Source organism: Asparagus officinalis, chromosome 5 (genome assembly GCF_001876935.1).
Source record: "Asparagus officinalis chromosome 5, Aspof.V1, whole genome shotgun sequence".
NCBI classification, from domain to species: Eukaryota; Viridiplantae; Streptophyta; class Magnoliopsida; order Asparagales; family Asparagaceae; genus Asparagus; species Asparagus officinalis.
Genome location: NC_033798.1, coordinates 107,994,874 through 108,015,978, shown reverse-complemented (window position 1 = coordinate 108,015,978; position 21,105 = coordinate 107,994,874). Strand labels below are relative to the sequence as shown.

The 21,105-nt window shown below is 33.7% G+C and overlaps 1 protein-coding gene across 1 annotated transcript; it reads right to left on the bottom strand.

Annotated features, from left to right (window-relative positions):
* Positions 328-20,377, bottom strand: LOC109840576 (nuclear pore complex protein NUP85). Its single transcript, XM_020409284.1, has 19 exons — positions 19,992-20,377; positions 18,453-18,555; positions 18,215-18,325; positions 18,020-18,103; positions 17,411-17,482; positions 17,232-17,288; positions 15,972-16,091; positions 15,699-15,899; positions 5,600-5,710; positions 5,461-5,498; positions 5,199-5,355; positions 5,014-5,115; positions 4,337-4,393; positions 4,011-4,157; positions 3,751-3,821; positions 3,562-3,649; positions 1,868-1,924; positions 748-968; positions 328-672 (listed from the first exon to the last, which is right to left on the bottom strand). Exons 1-18 carry the CDS (start codon positions 20,354-20,356, stop codon positions 771-773), a joined length of 2,139 nt encoding a protein of 712 aa, XP_020264873.1. The 5' UTR covers positions 20,357-20,377; the 3' UTR covers positions 328-672; positions 748-770.

The following is a 21,105-nucleotide window of genomic DNA, read 5'->3' as shown; positions in this document are numbered from 1 at the left end:
ATTCGGTGTTTTAGGATTCCTTTATGCCCTTCCGGTGAAGAAGATATGTATCTCTCTGTTTTTAATAAAAGAGAAATGGTAACATCTTTTTATAAGGAGCCAAAGAGATTTGTTAAGATTAATAATAGTATCAAATGCTCCTTGAGAACACAAAAACGCATTTGGATCCATAAATGATTTATACTGATTTAATACTCACAGTAGGAATTGAGATTTAAGTCAAAATGATTCACCAACTTAACTTGTATCAAGCCCATACTAGGTTCCTACATTCAGTTGCATTTTGGCAGATACGTAATTACACAAGTCAAATTCCACAAACATAAATTCAACTGAAGAATAAAGTAAATTATATGCGGATACATAATCTTGATATGAAACAGATTACACATCTCATATAAAATTGCTCATGCAAACAAATATTCTCTTTAAGTTCTTCTACACTACTCGCAACACAACAAAATTTACAAGCTCTCACTGAATAAGCAAATTGTTTGCTTTTGAAGGTACATCCTACTCTCCATCATCTGAAACTTGCTGGTTACAGAAGGCTCATACAAACAGAAGTTTCCATAAAATACTTCAAGCTTCTTTGGCCAAGCACTAATGGTTTGAAGAAGACAGCTTTTTAGCCGTTGCATACTGCGTATTTTGATATGTAGTTGTACAATCCTGCAAGGATTTTCAAATCACATAGTGTAATGTGAACTATAATTAAAACAATAAAGACTTCTCAGAAAATCTTACCTCCAAGATAATGGATTATGGATTCAGGGTTCCTCGAGAATAGCACGGGCAAGATTCGTGGCCAGGGCCAATCTAACAGAGCCTATGGCTTTAGGTGGCAACTCAGTGTCGCAAAAATCTGGACGAAGCTTTGCTAGGGATAGCTCTTGCAGTTTATTCATGAGCAAATTTGTTTCAGACACACTCAACAGAGGCCGATCCTTCCAATTTAGCAATTTAACCTGGAAATGGCACAAAAGGAAGTTCAAAAAAATCCAGTCAGACCAACACTACTCTATATTTACAATGAAATCAGAAGTTTACATCTTTAGAGTATATTGATGTTCCAATCTGAGTGCTAATTTGCTCCTTAAGAAACTTAGGGCAAAGAAAATATTTTACATTTAACAAAAAGTGCATATTTTCAATCTTAACTGGATTCCTTCAATTTGTCACCTCAAATGTCACTAGTGTTTATGCAGTTCAGCTGCTGGAATAGGAAAGTTAAACTGTAGTCTCATATGCGAATAAACAAGTTGGACTTTTGATGGAACTTTGACAAAGTTATCCAATGAAAACAAAAAAAGATTTCAAGCTCTTTTGGGGGGGATAAAGTAAGTTATAATCAAGTTTCAGGTGAGTGGGCAATTATTTACAGCCTTTCGACATAAACTATTTAACTGCATATTAATTACATGTAAGATTCAGTTAAACTTATACTTAGTTTAAATCTTATTATTGAAGAAAATAAATGGAGCATCTAAAAAAATTCAAATAACATTAACCACTATGAAAAGAGGATATTGGGTATGAGTTGGTAGCTCATTTTGCAAAATGAGCTGTCAGCTCACTGCCATGTGAGCCCCACCCCAATGTGACTAGCCCGGGGGTGCTCACATGGTATTGAGCTGGCAGCCCATTTTGCAAAATGGGCTGTTAGCTCATATACATTTTTTCCTTATGAAAATCATTGAATGCTTCCATGATCACATGGTTTTTCGGGTGCTAGTCTTAAACTCTGAAGTAATCTCACACTTCCTACAGCACCCAATTGACCTACTCAGCTAACAGCAATGAACAACATCAACGAAGGAATAAATTCATTAATGAGTGTGACGAAGACTGCTGCAGTAAGACTTACAGAATCATGCAGAAGTGGAAGCCAAAATCTCTGTGGTGTTGAGGGACTTTTCATAAGCTGTAAATAAGCAAATTTCATTAACATCAACTGATCAACTCAAAGATTAGGCATCAAAACAAAAAAAACTACTCCTATAGTTCACTTTTAATGCCGGGTCATTCTTTTTTCACGCAGCAGCATTGCAGCAAAATAATAAAAACAGTCACATTTAAACATACAGAAGCATACGGAGTGAGGAAATAGTTGCTCAGAATATATACAGACATACTGTCCTCTAACCATAATAATAAAGCTAGAAACCCATGAATACTAATTCTGGGATGGATGGTATAAGAGATTATTAACTATTTGAATCATAATATGCCTCCTCCACCAACAATTATAGTAATGAACTAAGATGAAGAGATTCATCGTTAACATTTCAAAAGTTTGCCACTAAGTATAGACTTGCAAAACACAGACTTCATTGTGACCATCTAGGACTAATGAAATTCTAAAAACTTCGAAGATATGAAGAGCGGCATTGATAACTTTTGAGTCTCCTCCTGTCTAGTCTCCATCACTATGTGTTGGAAGCCAAGGAAGACCAAGCTAGACCTAATTCCACAGATAATTTATACAAAAGAAAAGGAATCTGAATTTTACATTCCCACATTTTGTGGCAACATCATTCAATCCTTAATTTCTCATATAAAGGTTTCTTACTTTGCTCACAATACCATTAATATTTCAATATGCAATCTATTATAGTGTTTGTTTAAATAAAATAACTACTCCATTACACTAATTATTAGTTCCTGCTGTGATCCCACGGACTAGATAAGATGAAAGGGGATGAATCGCTTCCCCAAATCTATATTGCTGAACTGGTCAACTTAATCTGAAATACTAAAGAGTAAGGCCTACATCTAGAAGGTACACAGCCATCAGCTAAAAGTATGATGTATGCTGACAATTTCGATAACCATGCCTACACTGAAGTGGAGAAAAACAGCAATTGAGCATGCCAATAAGAATACTAAAGTGGTTTAATTACAGTGCACAAAAGGCTGCATAAGAATCAGTAGATCCATGAGGACTTAAAGGTTAGCATCAACCAAAGATGAAGAAACACACGAGGAGTGGTTTGGACAGTTCAAATAGACGAGTTGACTACAAATTGATTGAATCAATTACAATCAGTGGTTTAGGATCAACGTAAGATGAAGAAACCCATTGGGAATGATTTTTACATGTACAAAAGAAATATGGTAAGTGCACCAGCTAGGAATAATTGATCATATATGAAGGTGCTTCTAGGAAGAGGAGAAACGGAAACTAAATTGATTCAGATTCTAAAGAATAAGGTAAGTGACTAATTCAACTGAGGAGCTGTCATAAATAGAGCTGTGTGGAGGGGGAGATATAATCAACCAAAAGAAGGATTGGCAAAAATTACTTGTTTGAGGTACATGAACATCCTGCTTAGCATAGTATTCTATAGCAATATTACATCGAGAAATGTTATTAAATTAAGCAAAGCTGAGAGCTGAAGTTCTGATTGCCAAAAGCGAGATACAACCAGATTAGTTCAACAGCCTTGGTTAAGCAACAGCAGAATATACGGCTGCCAGGAAAACATAATTACAAATATACAAAAGGTGAAGGGTGCACGTATTGGTTGATTTGATATACAGAGAGTATGCAAACCGTACTTGTATAAGTGATTCCACGGTCTGCCTAGCAACATCATTGGCCCTTCCATCTTGTACCTGCTGAAGAGATCTCTTAAAATCCCGATACCTGTTACAGATTTGTGAATTTCGGCCAGTCAAAAAATTATCCTTTAAATAGTCAATATCATGAATTAACCGCAAGACAGAAAAAAAGGCAAAATGCAATACTTGTGCAGAAACTCAAGACCTCCTGCACTGCCAACTTCAGAACCAAGCAATTCAATTAAACCTTCCCATTGCTGCAATATAAGAATCTCAATGATTTTAATATAAATTTGAGATGATTCTATGGAATGATAAAACAGTTTGAAGTAAGTAATCTTGTTTACAGTTCAACAGTTCAAACTTAGGTAACTGAAATGAGTAAAAAATTCCCAAACAGGTACAGGGAAAAAGGAAAACGAAAAAGAAAAAGAGCAGATGACCACCTTAAAACTGTCATCAGATACTGACTTTCCAATGCATTCAAACAATCGCTGAGCAATTTTATTAAGTCTAACTTCGTCCTGAGCTTGTTGAAGCCAGTAAACTCCAAACCCTTTCTTGCCATGCTTCCAGTTATACATGCCAGCAATCTGTTGAAAGATGTTTTACATTACAAGAAACTTCTGTTTACTAATAAACTGAGTTTCAAAAGAACTGGGATTCAAATCTTTGAATCTAACCCCTCTTAGGCAATATTTAAAGTAGAAGACAGAAATATACATAGCATTGCTAATAAAAAGTTAATGGATGCCTGAAAAGCTGAAGATACCTTCATGACCCTCGAACTAATGTCATCAAGTTCATACAGACGGCAAATCTCTAGGTTCTGTTCAAAAAGTACAGGAGGGGTTATCTCAAGACAGACATTTACAGAAATCAATAAGCATGACAAAAGACGGACAGAAATGCCTATGAGACCAAGTGCAATGGCAAGGCAACTCAAAAATTATTACATCCAATAGCAAGGCAAATTGAAAGGCAAATGAAAAAGTTGGAGAGAGAAAGACAATGGAAGGCAAATTTTGCCTTTGTGTTAAATTTCTTGTTGGGCCCCGCGTGTCATAAAGTTTTTACAATTATTCTCACCTTGTTTTTAAATGACTGTTTTGATCAATAATTACTCGAAATTAATTTTTTATTTTTTCACAACTATTTATTATTTTTCAAGATCTATTAATAGAGCTTGAGTTTGTGTTATTTGGACAAAGCAAATAAAACTTAATTTTTTACTTAATTATCATGATTGAGTGATGTGGAGGAAAGATAAAATGAAAAACTTTTTGAAAAATTAGTTGTTGTGGAATTGAAAGGCAATTGAAAAAGGCAAGTGATGTGGAGGGAGAATAAAGTGAGGTGGAAGGAGAGAGAAAGGCAATTTTTGCCTTGCCATTGAAGATGGTCTGAGAAACTTAAATCAAATCAAGTGGACAAACAAGTCTTAATCACCTTGAGAATCATTTGGAAATGTTGCACAGGCTGCCTGTAGAGTAAATTCTCTAACAAACCTAAACCTTGCTTTGGGCAGGAAGCTAAATACGTAGGGGCAATCTGGAAGAGAACATGATCAGTAAGACCACTGAATAATAATGGCTCACTATAATTCAATTTTCCTGCAAATAACTAAAACTCACTTGCCAAGTCAAAGGATGAGAAGACAAAACTTGAGCGTACACAAGACGATGCAGTTCGTCGATACTGATACCTCCTAAGTTATATCTCTCTTCATGCAGCAGAATATCAGCTTCATCATTCTCAGTGCTTAACAACTCTGTGGCATGTGTGACCAACCTAATTGGACAGTAACACATACTTCTTGTAAGAAGATTTCAAAATCAAATAAACTGCAGAGCCTAATTTTCATGGTGCAGGACAAGAAGGGATTTTAAAGCTCACCAGGGTCCAAATGTTCTAGAGCATTCTGCTAAAACAACCTAGAGAAGAAGGAAGAGTATTATACACACATTATAGCAAAGGCACAGTTTACACACATTGTCCAAGGAAATAATTCAGTTATAGGAATGTAAAAGAGCACCTCGGTATTATCTCCAAGAATACCAAGGAGGACCTCTGTAAGACCACTGGAATTGGCATTCGGCTTCAACTGCATACACTTTTGAGCCAAACTGTGCATTCCTTCTAAACTCTGAGAAAATAATTTATTCAAGGCGAACAAAACATTAATATAGATAAAGGTACAGAGGAACCGCAGTGGTCCCCTCGGACCGCCCATAATGGAAGATTCAGCAGTACATAAAATGTCAATAGGAAACAGGAGATTTTGCAGCCCTGATACAGTCAATTTAATTAACTTTTCATGGGCAGAAGTGAAGTAATGATAACTCTTCATGGGCAGAAGTGAAATAACAATAAAGCTTTTCTATATTAATGAGCATCCAATTAAAAAGAGAGAATATCTATCTTCCTGAGAGCGCTAACAGTTCAAAAATTAAGAAGTGATTTATCTATTTCATGAATCGGTCATGTTCTTCAAACTGTTGCATTTGAACAAAAAATTTATATTAATATCATAGAAAAATAATAACTAATAATTTTTTTAAAATAACTACAAAAATTTTCAATCACATCCATAACTTCTTTGAATTGAGTAACAATTGAGAAGTTAAAACTAACGAAAGAAGAAAAGAAAGAAGGCCCTTATCCAAAATTTATTAGGTAGGTTAATCATTTCTCTCCACTTAACTTTGTTAACAGTCACCTCCTTTCTTATTACTAGCTGGGATGTTCGCTATGACTTCCTTAATCAATGTTAGTTTTAGGTCTACTACTCTATTTCCTAGATCCAACTAGCAGGTGGACTTGGTCTTGTTGCACGTGTCCGACAATCTCGATTGACTTTCTCTAGTTTAGTTGGACTAAAAACTAAAAAGTTTATTGAACTCCCAAGATATTTAAGTTCAGACAAAATCTCCAAATTTAAAAATCAAGAAATTTAAAAATCAAGAAATTTAAAAGAATGAACTTAATTTTATAAAGTGCAACCAAATTTCAATAATAGGAACTTGTTAGACTTCCAAGGAATTTAAACTAACAAAAATAGCCCCATAAGTTCATAGCATGTGACAACGAAGAAGTCTAGAATGCCCCGACATAGTTGACACCATTGTTATCGAGGCGCAAGGCGCAATGCAGGGCGCAAAGGCCTCTTACGCGCACCATGCGCAATGAGCACAACGATGCGCGCGCCTCACTGAATTGAGGCGCACAACTCAAACTAATATTTTTTAACATAAGACAAAGAAGCATATAAGAAACATGTTTATAAATTGTCACATAAAAAGATCAAGAAATGTAATTTCACCAACTAAATCACGAGAGAGTCTTAATTAGCATGCATAACATAGAGAAGTTCATAAGTTTCCACAAATCACAATGCAAGATAATCTCCAACATAAGCAAAAATCTATGAAACAAAACAAGCAAGTAACAAGTAAGAAATATATATTTTCATTTAAAATATGATATATGTATTTTTAAGTAACAATTAAGTGATTAAAAAAACATAATTGTTCATAATTTGCTAGTTAGCATTCTTAATTGTTATTTTCTAATTAGCATAAAAAGATGAAGAATGGATGTAACAATTACATATTTACATGTTCATAATTTTCTAGTTAGCATGCTAATTAGAGAAGAAAGTTACAATTAGCAAACAAGTATACTAAATTACTAATTATTGTTTTCTTTTTATAGGTTAAACATGAAAAGATGGAAAATGTATTAGCAACTAGCAAGAAAAAGTCTATTACATGATGTAAATATGTAATATATAAATTATTTTAAAAAACAGAAGAAAGAGTATTACATGATGCAGGTGTCAAGCACGTGTGAGGCGCGCGCAAGGCGCACACGAGGCGCATGCAAGGCGCACACGAGGCGCATGCAAGGCGCGCGATTAGCAAACAAGTATACTAAATTACTAATTATTGTTTTCTTTTTATAGGTTAAACATGAAAAGATGGAAAATGGATTAGCAACTAGCAAGAAAAAGTCTATTACATGATGTAAATATGTAATATATAAATTATTTTAAAAAACAGAAGAAAGAGTCTATTACATGATGCAGGTGTCAAGCACGTGTAAGGCGCACGCGAGGCGCGCGCGAGGCGCACACGAGGCTCATGCAAGGCGCGCGCCTCGTGTGCGTGCAGCGCCCCGCCTCTGGTGCGGGGCACAATTGCCCCAGCCCACAGCGTCCCCTCTGGTGCGGGGCACAATTGCCCCAGCCCACAGCGTCCCGCGCCCGGGGCACGCCCGGAGTGCGCGCCTCGATAAAATGGTTGACACTTCAAAGTAGAGGTCAGAGTTTTACTAAAAATAACAGTCTAACTAATTACTACAATTATACTCAAAAGTTGTAAATGGAAACAACAGTACTCAAGATTGCTAAGAATAGGCTAATGTGATTCTACTTACTAAAAATAGCAAGGTTTTAAATGTCAGCCGACATATCGGTTTGAGGGCTTGACCAACACGACATGGATGTTTTCAACTCGTATGTCGGTTATCAGGGCCAAATCGGAAATATCAGGGTCATATCGAGCATATCGGCCTATTTTTTAACTTTGAAAAATCGACCGATATGGTACTTTTTTTAAGATCTGTTTTTTGTTATCGGGTTTGGTTTAGTGGTAAATACCCACACATGTTTGACTCGTTCTCATGTTTAAGGGTTTCTTATGAACCCGATAGAAAGAATTTATGAACCCAAATCCATATATTATTTACTTTTTTATATGTTTAATCTATAGAATTTATAAAGTATGCTTATATTAAATTTATGAATGCTTAGATTACATTTAGGACATGATATTATACATATGCGCACTACCCGATATGGCAATCCGATATTTAGTCAATGTCCCCCGATATATCCCCGATTTTTGCTATCCGACATGGACTTCAGCCATCCGACATTAACCCTACATCCGACATTTAAAACCTTGAAAAATAGTACAGTATAGCTTTAAGTATAGAATCCAAATTTTACGTGCTTTGTACTATTTAAACACTTAGCCAAATCATGCTTTGCATATCTAATAGTTTCATGATACATTAGCAACAATGAATTAGATGTTGGTAATGCATGCATCATAATCAATCATAACGATCTATGACCCATTAAAAAAAATCAACGAATAGGTATATTTTGAACCTTTTAAGAAGGTATCTAAAAAGTTTTTAAAATTCCCATCAAACAACTAGAGGGCATACTGAACTTTTAATAACGTATCTGTAGAAAAGAAAGGAAAAGAAACCTAAACCTCTACAAGAATAATATATATTACCGTAGTTATATGTTGTTATACATACTATGATTGTGAGTTGAAATTGCCAACGATGTGTAAGTTAATCTAGTGTCTTGTGTTTTTAAATGAAGTATCTATAAACAGCATAGTTTTAGAGATTTTTACACATGTTTATCCAGCTATGCATGAACCTTGTACTCAAATAGATCAAATGCTTCTTTCTATATTTGTACTCTCTTCCATTAGGATTTTTATCCCAACAAAGGCATGATGAACTTAGTTTTAGGGCCGTGTTCGCATATGTCCCTACAATTGACTTGGTTTAATGAATAACAAATCTTCATGTTGGTCTGATATGTATTTGAGATGTTGTATACAAGACAAGAAATAAGAATCAAGTTCGGATGTGAAAAGATCAAGAAGCAAGTATCAGCAAATCAACAAAATACTCATCGATGACTATTTATTCTCATTAATGAGCATAGGAGCAGATTCATTGATAAGCCTTCATATGCATTGATAAGAACGAGGCTGAGAGCAGACTTGATTACATCACTGAGTCACAAACTCATCGATGAGGATGGGAGCTCATCAATGAATCTGGGGCTATAATCATCGATAAGCCCACCCACTAATCGATGAGTGGCGGGCTGATTTCAGAAATCCTAATCTGATTTGGACTAAATTTGAACCATAGTTGTTGAGGCTATTTAAGGGCTTTTTCCTCCAATTTTATAAGAGGATTCCTGATCTAATTCACATAGTAAAAGAGAGAGAAAGAGCGAGATCTAGAGTTTCAACTTCGGTGATTATCCTTGCTCAGACTTCTCAATTTGCATCCTCGACGTTATTCTACATCATCCGATCATCAACCTTCAAAGAGTGCTACTCTTGAATTTCAAGATCAACAATGTTCTTCATTGAACTTCGCTTATATTCTTCAGAGAACTGTTTGCATAAACAAAGGGTTGTAAGATCTTTTTGCGATGCGCGTAATTGATACTTGTTCCATTTATTTTAAACTTGGTTTTACGGTGTAATCAAGCCCGTATGAACTGAGGGTTTACATTGTACTTAAGTCAGGGTTGGATTGAGGGATTGATCACTAGCTAGGGCTAGGATTGCTCATGGTGAAGAGCTTAAGCTAGATAACTAGTTTGATGTAACCTAGGGTTTCAGTCTTATAAGTCTAGTGAATTGGGTTTATGATTCATGATAACTTTTATCATAATAAGAAAGCCCCTTTGCGAGATTGAAAAATAGGTGTACGATTTTTTATCCAAACCACTATAAAATCTCATGTACTCTGATTGTGATTGTTTAGCTTACTATTTTACTATTACTGTTTATTACCACTGCATATTTTGTGTTTGTTCAAAAAATAGTAAGCAATCATTTTCACCTCCTTCTACACTTGCATCTAAGATCCTGACACTTAAGAACTGAACGTTACCTTAATCTTAATATTTATCGTCTAGTAAACTATGTGTGAAGGAAAACCAATTACATGAAACTGCAGAGTAAAAATATTTGTAAGATGACAATAACAACAACCTCTTGCTATTTTCCTTGAAAAATTCCTTACATTTTAATAAAATAATATCTTATCCCAGATCCTCTCTTTGGGTTCTTTACTTCTTTTATGTTATGGTAATTATTATGAAACCCTTTTAGTTTACCTAGTAATTATGAAACTCCCTGGCGTTATTTTTTTATTACAAAACCCCTACTGTTAAAAGAGCTACTAAAATGGGCATATACAAGGCATGAAAGTGAAATTTCCCCTCAAGTATATCTAAGTAATAGAGTTGTCTTCCTCATCAAATATTGTAAAATCCCTTATTTTCTCTCATCACGTCTAACGCAAGCAAATGATTGCTAATGAAAAGAAATCAAAAGATTAATCAATGTAATCATTTCAAAACCCTATGGTTTTCACATCTATTTGTGTTTTCAGTTTCTCACGTTGTGTCTTGTGTAGTAATGATTCTTGTTGGCTAGGTCTTTCTTCTCTTCCTAATTTTTTCTTTTGCATTAGATTTGCTACCTTTCTAGTTTTCTTCGTTATTTATGGGTGTATGTGTATGCGCAATATGAAGGAACTTGATACCAAGTAAAAAAAATTTGTGCTTGGTAGTAAGATTGCCCATTCACACCCACTCATTCAAATAGGGGACCACATTCACACGGGTTAGTGAGTGGACGGGAATGAGCCATCTCACTACCAAGCACAAAATTTGTGCTTGGTACCAAGTTCTTACATTTCTCTCTCTCTCTCTCTCTCTCNCACACGCGCGCGGGCACATATATATACTATGTTTTATGCACGTGCAATGTACGTGGTTAAATATCATGAGTAAATATTTTTAATTTATTTCCTTACTAAAATTTGTTCCCCGGTTCCACTTTGATCGTTTTTGCTCACTAATGCCTTTAAATTTTTAGCATTGTGATTATTTATTTTCTTTAATGTTTGTTTAAATGGGCTACACCAAGTTTAAATTTTTATGTTTATAATTAAATTGATAGGAAACAAATAAAATCTAAAGCCAATTTGAATTTTGACGTGATTTGCCGACATGAAACCAAGCTTGAAAGTATAATGTTGTAAATATAAAAAACACTTAAAAATAGTGTTATAAAAGAAAGATGAATAATTAAAGCTAAAAAAGCCAAGATGATTAATTAAAAGTGGGCTAAAATAAAGCTAAAGAGAATATGAAGTTTATTGCTAATTAATTGATAGACTTTAGAAAAAATCATTAACTAAAGATTAATGCTAACTTTAGTATATTTTATATGATAAAAGCATTCACATAACCATACAAAAATATTTAAAAGAGTTCATGAAAATCCTTTCTAAAGATTCATGGTTTTACTAAAAAATGAAGTTATTCTATAAAATAATCAAAAAAAATAACTTTTATTCTTTCTATTTTATTTTTTTATTGAGTTAAGATCAATCCTTCTTCACCTTTATCTTTTTCTTGAGCAATTCTAGAATTGTGTCTTCATCATCTATATTGATTGTGACATTAGGCTGGAGCTGGATTTCTTGTGTAATTATTTTTCCCTGAGCTCGTTCATGTTTTGTCTTCTCGTCTTACTTCACAAAGAAGTTGAATGCATTTTTGATGTTTAACAAAAATTCTAGAAATACAGACATTGATTGTTTTTGTGTTTCAATGAGACTAAATGTTAATTTCATATACGAAATGTTTGTGTTTCTAATTTATTTTTTTAAAAAGGTTGGGAGTTATCTCTTTTTTCTGTAATAAATTCTTCTGGAGTGCATCCAATAAGAGTTTCTGTAGCATTAAATAATATTACTTTTACTCTATGTGTCATTTTCCACAATGATCTGAACTAAATAAATATATTTTTTATTATCAAATTAGCTTAGATTATAATGTTAATATTTAATCTTGATATGTTTATTTCATGAAGAAAGGATATTACTCAACCTTGGTACTACTTTATTAGTAATTTGTATTGTATTTGTAAAGAGCCTTGATGGATATGCTTCTATATTAGCAGCTTGTTCTGAATAAGCCATGCGTATTAGCTTTAAAGTGTAATATTTTTTTTTATTGTGTTATATGTATGTTTGCTTGGTTTCTTTACCATTCTTTTATTTCTTTAATAAGTTGTATCTTTGTGTTGGTATATATTGTTAACACAATTTACAATAACATGCATATTTTCCCTATAAATTTGAGACAGATATAATGTGAATTTTATGTTTAGTGACATTTAATAAAAAATTTAGTAGTAAAATATGTTACTTTCATATTTAAAGATCTTGAAATCTAACAGTGTTATTATGTGCTTATCTTTAATCATGTCTTTAAAGATTAATTCTTTACTGGTAGTCATATCCCCAAATAAATTTACTTTCATAGTCATACCACATATAGGAAAAAGAAAAATATCAATTTTAATTTTTTTACTTATGCTATTGTAACTAATTATCATGTATATACTTTTTGTCCATTATAGTAATTTCTCTCATCTTATCTGGCTTATTATATCTCGCAACATAGTTGATCAATGACTTCACTTTAGTTTCTATTGTAAGATTATTTATATGTAATTTTATATTAAGTTTATGATTCATTTAGTATTTCAAGAATTAAGTATGAAAATTTATAAATACAAACTAATTTTCTTGTATCTTTCATGATGAATGCTTTTTAATTAGGACAAAATTGTTCAACATGTTCTTCAAGGAGGAACTCATCGATGCTCTTTGCTAGATATACCTTTTGTCAATGTCAGTTCAAGTGATTCAGAATTTTTTTTCCTATTTTGGGTTTATTTACTTCACTTCTCTACTTAAAAATAAAAACAAGATTTTTTTAAAGGTTATTTCTGAACTTTCTGATAGTTTTTTCATGCAAAATTCATTATATTCTTTTACTCTATAAATATTATTAACATCAGAGATGAATGTTTATACATTATAATCAATTAATGCTAACTTATTAACATCAGAGATGAATGTTTATACATTATAATCAATTAATGCTAACTTATTATATTATAGTCTTTTGTTAGTTTTATGCAATTTAGTCTTCTATCAATTAATGTTATTACTAATATTATATGTAGTTCCTTAAATTTATATAGTAATATTAATTTTTTAATCTGTCATATATTTTTTAAGTTTTTATTCCTTAACAGGATAGTTTTAATGTTTCGTAATTGTTATTTTTTACCAGCGTCAACTTAGACTACTTTTAGATGCTAAAAAGGGATGATAAATTTTAAATTGAAACTCAAATTTATATATCTTAATGAAATGATATCAAACATTTACTCTTTTCTTTGCCAAAATTTAGCCTTTTTTATTTTAAACTTTTGAGGGTGTGTTTTGTAATTTTTTTAACATTGATGTTATTTTTTTGAAAATTTTAAATTTTATGTTGGGTGCTTATAATTTTTATGTTTTATGAGATGGTGGTAAGTTTTTATATGTTAAGATGTTTCTTTCAACTCTGAAATTTTGAGCGTGTTTTTTACAATTACTAAAACTTTTGAGTTGTTTTTTGATAAATTCAAATTTTCAATGATCTGCTGATAATTTTTAGATTTAATGCTAACCAGTTATAAGTTTTGAAATTTCAGTGTTTTTGTGATTTTTAAATTTTGAGGGAGTTTTTATAGTTTATGTAACTTCAAGGTTATTTATTACAAATTTTAAGTTATTAAGTGCCTAATTGTAATCCCTGAAATCTATCTATGTTTGTTTGCAAGTTTTGAAGTCACTGAATTTAGGATGCTTTTTTCTAATTTGAATTTTTGAGGTTGTTTCTACAATTTTAGAAATATTGAGGGTATAATTACAATTTTTAAATTCCTCGGGGACTGTTTTTAATTTTTAGATTTCATGATGTTTTAAGTTTTGAAAAGTCAGGATGTTTTGGGTAATTTTAAACTTTTAAAGACATTTTGTGTAATTTTTGAATTAAATCTTAATCTTATTTTTTTTTAATTGCTGAGCTACAGGTAGTTCATGTGGGGTTAATATAGGATAAAATTAGTATTTAGATAAATTAAGATTTAAATAAAAAATTTAAAATAATATTTCACGTAATTTGTTAATCTTTTTTTAAAATTGTTGAGCTATAGATAGTTCCTGTGGGATTAGATAAGATATAATTAGAATTATAATAGATTAAAATTTAAATGTAATATTCAAAATAGTGAAGGATAATATTGACCATAGAAAGATTTTTCTTAACTCGTGCTTTTAAAGGGAATATATATATATATATATATACATGCACACACACATATACGTATGTGTGTGTATACATGTGTGTATGAATATGTATATCTATGAATATGAATATGTCCTCTGAAGACTCTAGAGTCACTGGCTAGGGTCGAGGACGACTATTCTGACGAATATGACGTAACTATGAAGAACGCTCTAGAAGGATGCATAAGAGGCGAAACAGAAAACCTTTGTATATCTTCTTCCTTCCATCACAAACACGTTTAGTACTAAAAAAGGTGTTTTGGTTGCCCTAAGAAGGAATCCTCCCTTGACACTCGTAGGTAGAGTTTCAGATCGATTCACGGTATTTGACTGGAAGACTACGTCCTTAAAGAAGACCACCTCTATGAGGCGAGATAGGCTAACTGTTGTGTGTATGTATACATATACATATACATACAAAATGAGCTACCAAGAGATGCAGATGTGATGAGGCCCACCCTAGTTGTATATCCTTTTTTTCTTGTGGAGTAATGATTCTCGTTGCCCTTGTGATCCAGTAGATCCATTGAAGTAAAAAATCTCTGTTGAGGATCTGAAGGTATTGTATAAACTGAAATGCGAGTAATCGGCAATATGTTAAGAGGAAGAAGAAGAGGGTATTTTCGTATTATAAAAAGGCATGTGAGTTTCACATGTTGTTTTAACTGAAACATAACAGATCGTTTAACAGTAGAGGGTTTTGTAATAAAAAAATAACATTCAAGGGGTTTTATAATAAGCGGGTAAACTTGAAGAGAGTTTCATAATAATTACCCTTCTGTTATGTTAATATGTATCTCAAGTATCTGAAGTTTTAGATACCAATATCATCATGGGTCCTTGCCAGTTGCATGATCATACCCAGTCAGCTACGGGAACATCGGTAAATGATATAATGGCAAGTTGACAACTCTTGGTAGAGGACATACGTTTAGCCCTCTAGAGAAAACTAATGCCAAATATGTGAAAGCTCAAAAAACAATTATTGAGCGCATAATATGTTGTCATACTGCTACTTGAATTGAGGTAAAACAAATGGTTTTACCAAGGAAGATCCTATGCAAGGGGAAAAGAAAGCAGACCTTATGTTAAGCACTTACCATAGTAAATGGTCTCATGTAGAGTAAGTGTGAGATACATAACTCCATCCAATGATAAGTTGCATTAGTAATATTTTTTATGTTCCCCAACATAATTTGTAACAAATTTTTCAATCCTTCCCGCGTCTGATGGTGGCCACACTGAACCCAAAATGTACTGAAATCTAGTTTAGCTATATGGCCACGCCATTTTTCCCATGCCTGGAAGTAATACAATAGGGTTAGAATTTTAAATATAAAATAGAAAGAAATTTTCAAATATATGAATGATACCTTGATAAAGTCGGACTTGGTTTTATAAGATTGGCCTAATTTTCCTGTGGGCAAGTCAGGACGCATGCGTGGCATTGTTGAGACTAGTACAGCAACTGCCTCAACCAACCCATTTTCTGTCTGCACAGACCATATGGAGTCAGCATAGTGTAAAGAATATAAAGAATTGCTATGCTACCTGAAATGTGTTTTGACGGCAAATCATGCAGTGGTGAAGGGCAAAAGTTGTTAGGAAAGAGAAGCTGGTTTTAATGGAATACTAGAACATTGTTGAAAAAACACGTTATGTAACTCGTTATGTTGCATTATGTAACCTAACAGGCCTAAAATGTTATGTAACCTTATGAAATAACTCAGACACACCATAACTCAATGTTATTACAATATAAATATGCAATATTTCAATATAACTTACATTGTTTAAATATAACATATGTTATTTCAATATAACTTACATTATTTCAATATAAGTTCAAGAGACCTGAGAGTATATCCTTTCTTAAAATACAATCTTCATAGTCTTAGGCTTCAAATACGGAACTAACCTCAAAACGGAAATAGGCACTAACTCATTAAAAAAAAAGTTCCTGACTACATATTGACAAACGGTAAAAAAACTAAGTAAAAGATACACTGAAGAGAAAGCAATAAACATTAAACATATCCTAGAATATTTAAGGAAGTTCTTTTCCAAAGAAATAAACATTTGGTATTTGATAATCATAGCACGAGAGCACAGAGCAAAATTACAAAAGACGACTCTGGATCAGACAACAGGTCAATAATGGAGCTCCGGAGCTCCCCTTCCATCAAAGTTGATTGTCCACATATCCATATAGAGTGTTTATTTCATCCTAAATCTAAACATTACAAGAAATTGTAGAGTTCATCTTCAAAATAAAATGTACTAGAAGCATTAGGTAGTATCCTAAAGATCTTAAACTGAACTTCTCATCATGGGGAAGAAACAGCAATTCAAAAATATTCCAAGATCCACACACTTTCATTTAAATATTTCTTCAGTTAAATACTCTACATGATTTCACTACAAAGTCCTAATTTTCACCGCCACAATATATACTTTCGCATAGTTCCTAGGAAATTGAATAGATCTGTGTTTTAGCTAGAGTTGCGTTGATGCTAAAATTATGAATATGTCTGAAGATAATGTTATGTCTAGCAAGGTCTGGTGTCAATCAGTAACCCAACCATTGAAAGAAAAAAATTGAAAACTTTTTTTAAACTAAAGTTCACACAAACCTCGCGACTGTCTATTTGATCTAGTTGATAGGATCCATGTAATCTCAAGAGTTTAACCTGCACAAGAAGAAGATCAGGTTTTATGGTAAAACAACAACAAAACAATCAATTTGCTAGTAATATAACAAAAGGATAAAAGCAAACTACTTAGTGCATAGATATCCGTCAAAAGCCCTTACCGCAATATCAAGCCAACCAACTGCAAGTGCTAGTGATATTCCTTCCCAATATTCTGGATCATCCTCAACTACCTGTGTAACAAAGAACAGCCAAATTGAATTATGGTAACGGCCCCACTGCACCATGGTAAATATAGTCATCATCATTATTATGATGCTGAAAATTTATTACCCGAATGCCATGAATGAGAGCATAATTTATATTGGACAGTTAAATTGGTTCCTTTAGAATCTAAGCATGTTCGCTTCAGAGGATGGTGCACACTTTATTAGTCTGCTGCATATTATATATAATATATTATTTATATATATATATATATATATTATGATCAGACTTATAAAGTCCTGCACCATCTCTGATCGACATGCTTAGATTCTCTCGCTCTCTCTCTCTCTCTCTCTCTCTCTCTCTCTCTATAATATAATATAAATATAATCATTATATATATTATATTTATATATATAATATATATAATATACACATACTATTATATATCTTACTATATATTTATACATACATATAAGTTCATTTGTATTGGAAATAACTAGAACGGGAGGAAGTACTTTTACAGAGTTAGCGAAGTTGCAAGGGAATAAAATGATTCACACCTGTAAATCGACCAGCTTCTTTTGCAGCCCTGCAAGCTTGGAGTGGATAGTTGTATCTGTCTTTGACAATAGGCCATCATAATCCTGGGGAAAAAACAAACAATTAACTTCAATTAATTAGGAGGATAATGGTTTAATTAACATGGGCATACCATCACCAGTGAAAAAAGAAGAGTAAGAAAGAAAGCTCATTACTGCTAACCAATCGACAAGATGCTCTGGGAGCCAAGCTGATGATAGCCTATCCACATAAAATATCTTCAACAACTGCCATGCAGCCTTCAAGCTAGTAGGTTTCTCAACCAACTGTAAATGAAGAGCTTTATCATTGCAATTTAAAAGGTCTCAAAATGAAGATAAAGAAAGCTAGGAATTGCCAACTATAATTTTAGAGAAGCTATTAAATAATTAAATAAAATATTAAGTAAAATACCTGCAAAACCATTCTGGGGTCTTCAATAACCGAGCCAGAAGGAAGCTTGGGTCTTCCAAGAAGGTCAGAGATTTGATTGCTGTACTCCAACACATGCTCCCACCTGCAAGCTCCTCATGATCAGAAGATAAACCAAAAATTTCATCAAAACGTAACATCGAATGCAGAAGCATGACATGTATTGTTCTTTCAGCTCTTATAATTGAACGTTTTCATGTATTGAATGTTTCTCTAATAATACCTACGTAACCTACCTACAGAAAGTAAAACAAAAGTCCATAGTTACTCATGCATACAACAGAATCCATAAACCCTACTATTTGTTGTCAATGGTCCAGTGCTTTTGTGATCATCCATTTGATATTATTGCGCTCTCATGAATTCAAATATGTCAAAGTCCCTCTAACCATTAGACCAAAACTTCAAAGTTGTGGCAAGGATTGAGAATTATACTTTTATATTCTAACATGCCCCTACAAGTTGAGCGCCCCTTTTTATGGGCTAAAACCTAGACTCATACATCAGTGCCTTTTTTTTAAATTTCCACATTTAATTCGTGGCCAGTGGGATTTGAACTTGAGTTGCTTTGATATCATGTCAAAGTCCCTCTAACCATTACACCAAAACTTCAAAGTTGTGGCGAGGATCAAGGATTATAGTTTTTATATTCAAACAAGACACTCAATTCAACAGCCACCATTTTTCCTTAACATATCATTTCATTTCATATATATTAGTCATAAGTTGTAACAGAATGCAAGTATTTCTCCAAATAGTACCAAATATCAAGGTATAAAGCTTTTAAAAGGAAATTTCAACCTTCAAGCAGCATGCATCGAACCATCTAGAAACAAAACATGTCAGCTTTCTCCCAGAACAAGACACCACTGATTTCGAAAAGAACAAAAAAGCACTTCCAAAAGACTATTAAGATGTTTGTTTCAAATCCCATGGGATTTGAAATCCATAGGTTTTTAACATGGGTTGGGATTTCTAAAATGTTGTTTGTTTCATCAATATTTTGGGATTTATAATCCTATAATTTGTATTTTGTTTGTTTCAAACTCAAATTGTAGCATTACAAATTTTAGAATTTGAAATCTAGCCCAAATCCTTTCTCAAAGAGGGGATTTCACAAATGCTATAATATATTAGTTTTGTATTATTTGGGTATTCAATATCCCAAAATTTATTTTGAATCAAACAAAGGTTATGGAATCCATAAACTCAAAAAAAAAACACTTTTTCATCCTAGAATTTGTAATCCACCCTATATCCCAAAAAAAAAGTTGAAACAAACGCCCCCTTACTAAGTTCATATTCCACATATCCAAATCGTACCAAATTCTGAGCCCTAAACTCTTCAAATCTCAAAATGCAGTCAAACACTGAACCATCAGCAAGCAAACATGTCATCTTGCTAAAAATTCCTCTCCTCACACAAACTTCATGCATTTCAAAATATTCCAGTAACATAAATTCCAAGCCTAGACAAAGTGACAACTAGCCCCCCGAAATAAAAGAACAAGACGAACTCACCACTCATTCCGAAAAGACGCTGCCGACATCCTCGCCATCGCCATCAGAGAATTCCTCCGGCTCTGAAGCAAAGCAAATGCCGGCACAGATCCATATGCGATCCTCCGCCTCTCCGCTTCGCCGATCTCGCCGTCGTCGGCGCCGCCGAGCTTCACCTCGACGACCTTTCCTCCGGCGAGTCCTTCGCCGGAGTCTCCGGCGGGGCGGAGGCAGGCGACATGGAGGAGGTTACCGCGAGACCAGTTGATGTGGATCCGAGAGATTGGGGGTTTGAGGTTGATTTGGATCGGGTAGATGATGGGAGTGGGTGGATTGGGGTCGAAGGGGACGATGGAGTTGTCGGGATCTGAAGCGAGGCCGGGCATTTTTGGGGAGGGGGAGGTGGGTTTAGGGTTTTTGGAGGGGAGGAAATGGAAATAGAATATATTTATGAAAGGAGAGAGTGGGGAGGGTGCAGCGCACGTGATTGGGGGGCCGTGACCTCGTTAGGCTGTCTAGTAAAATCCGAACTGGCTAGCAAAAAGAAGGCCGATTTACGCCGTTTTTACATTTGTCTGCAGGCTGTGTATCGCAACTAGGGGTGCTAAACCGTATCCGTATCCGATGAAATATCCGTAACCGTATCCGTTAGGATACGAATATGGTTACTCAAATCTATAACCGATAGGATATGGTTATGGATATGGTTTTGTAGTGAAATATCCATATCCGTATCCGAAATATCTGAATACATATTAGTCATACTCTTACGATAGTTTCGATTCTTAGATTATGGATTTGTGGTTAATTTTGATGATCAAGATGACTAATCTTAACTATTTAGTTATAATGGACATATTAACGAACTTTTTTGTATCACATGAACTATGTTTTTCTCAATACTATCTAGTTTTCTCATATCTGTTTTGTATCCGCATGCATATCCGCTTATATATCCGCATGTATATCCGTAACCGTATCCGATTTTAGCGGATATGGTTATAAGTTTTTCTTACCGAGGTATATCCGTATCCGTATCCGTATCCGAGATGGGTAAGCGGATATGGATATGGTAAGCATCATATCCGAGCCGTATCCGGACCGAATGCACCCCTAATCGCAACGCTTTAAACTT

What these genes read in the sequence shown, in the direction of transcription:
- LOC109840576 (XM_020409284.1), bottom strand. Translation starts at nt 20,356, where the DNA reads ATGCCCGGCCTCGCTTCAGATCCCGACAACTCCATCGTCCCCTTCGAC. An exon ending in TCTAGAACATTTGGACCCTG is followed by an intron (nt 5,356 to 5,460) that starts GTGAGCTTTAAA and finishes CTGTCCAATTAG; the next exon opens with GTTGGTCACACATGCCACAG. An exon ending in CTCATCCTTTGACTTGGCAA is followed by an intron (nt 5,116 to 5,198) that starts GTGAGTTTTAGT and finishes GTTCTCTTCCAG; the next exon opens with ATTGCCCCTACGTATTTAGC.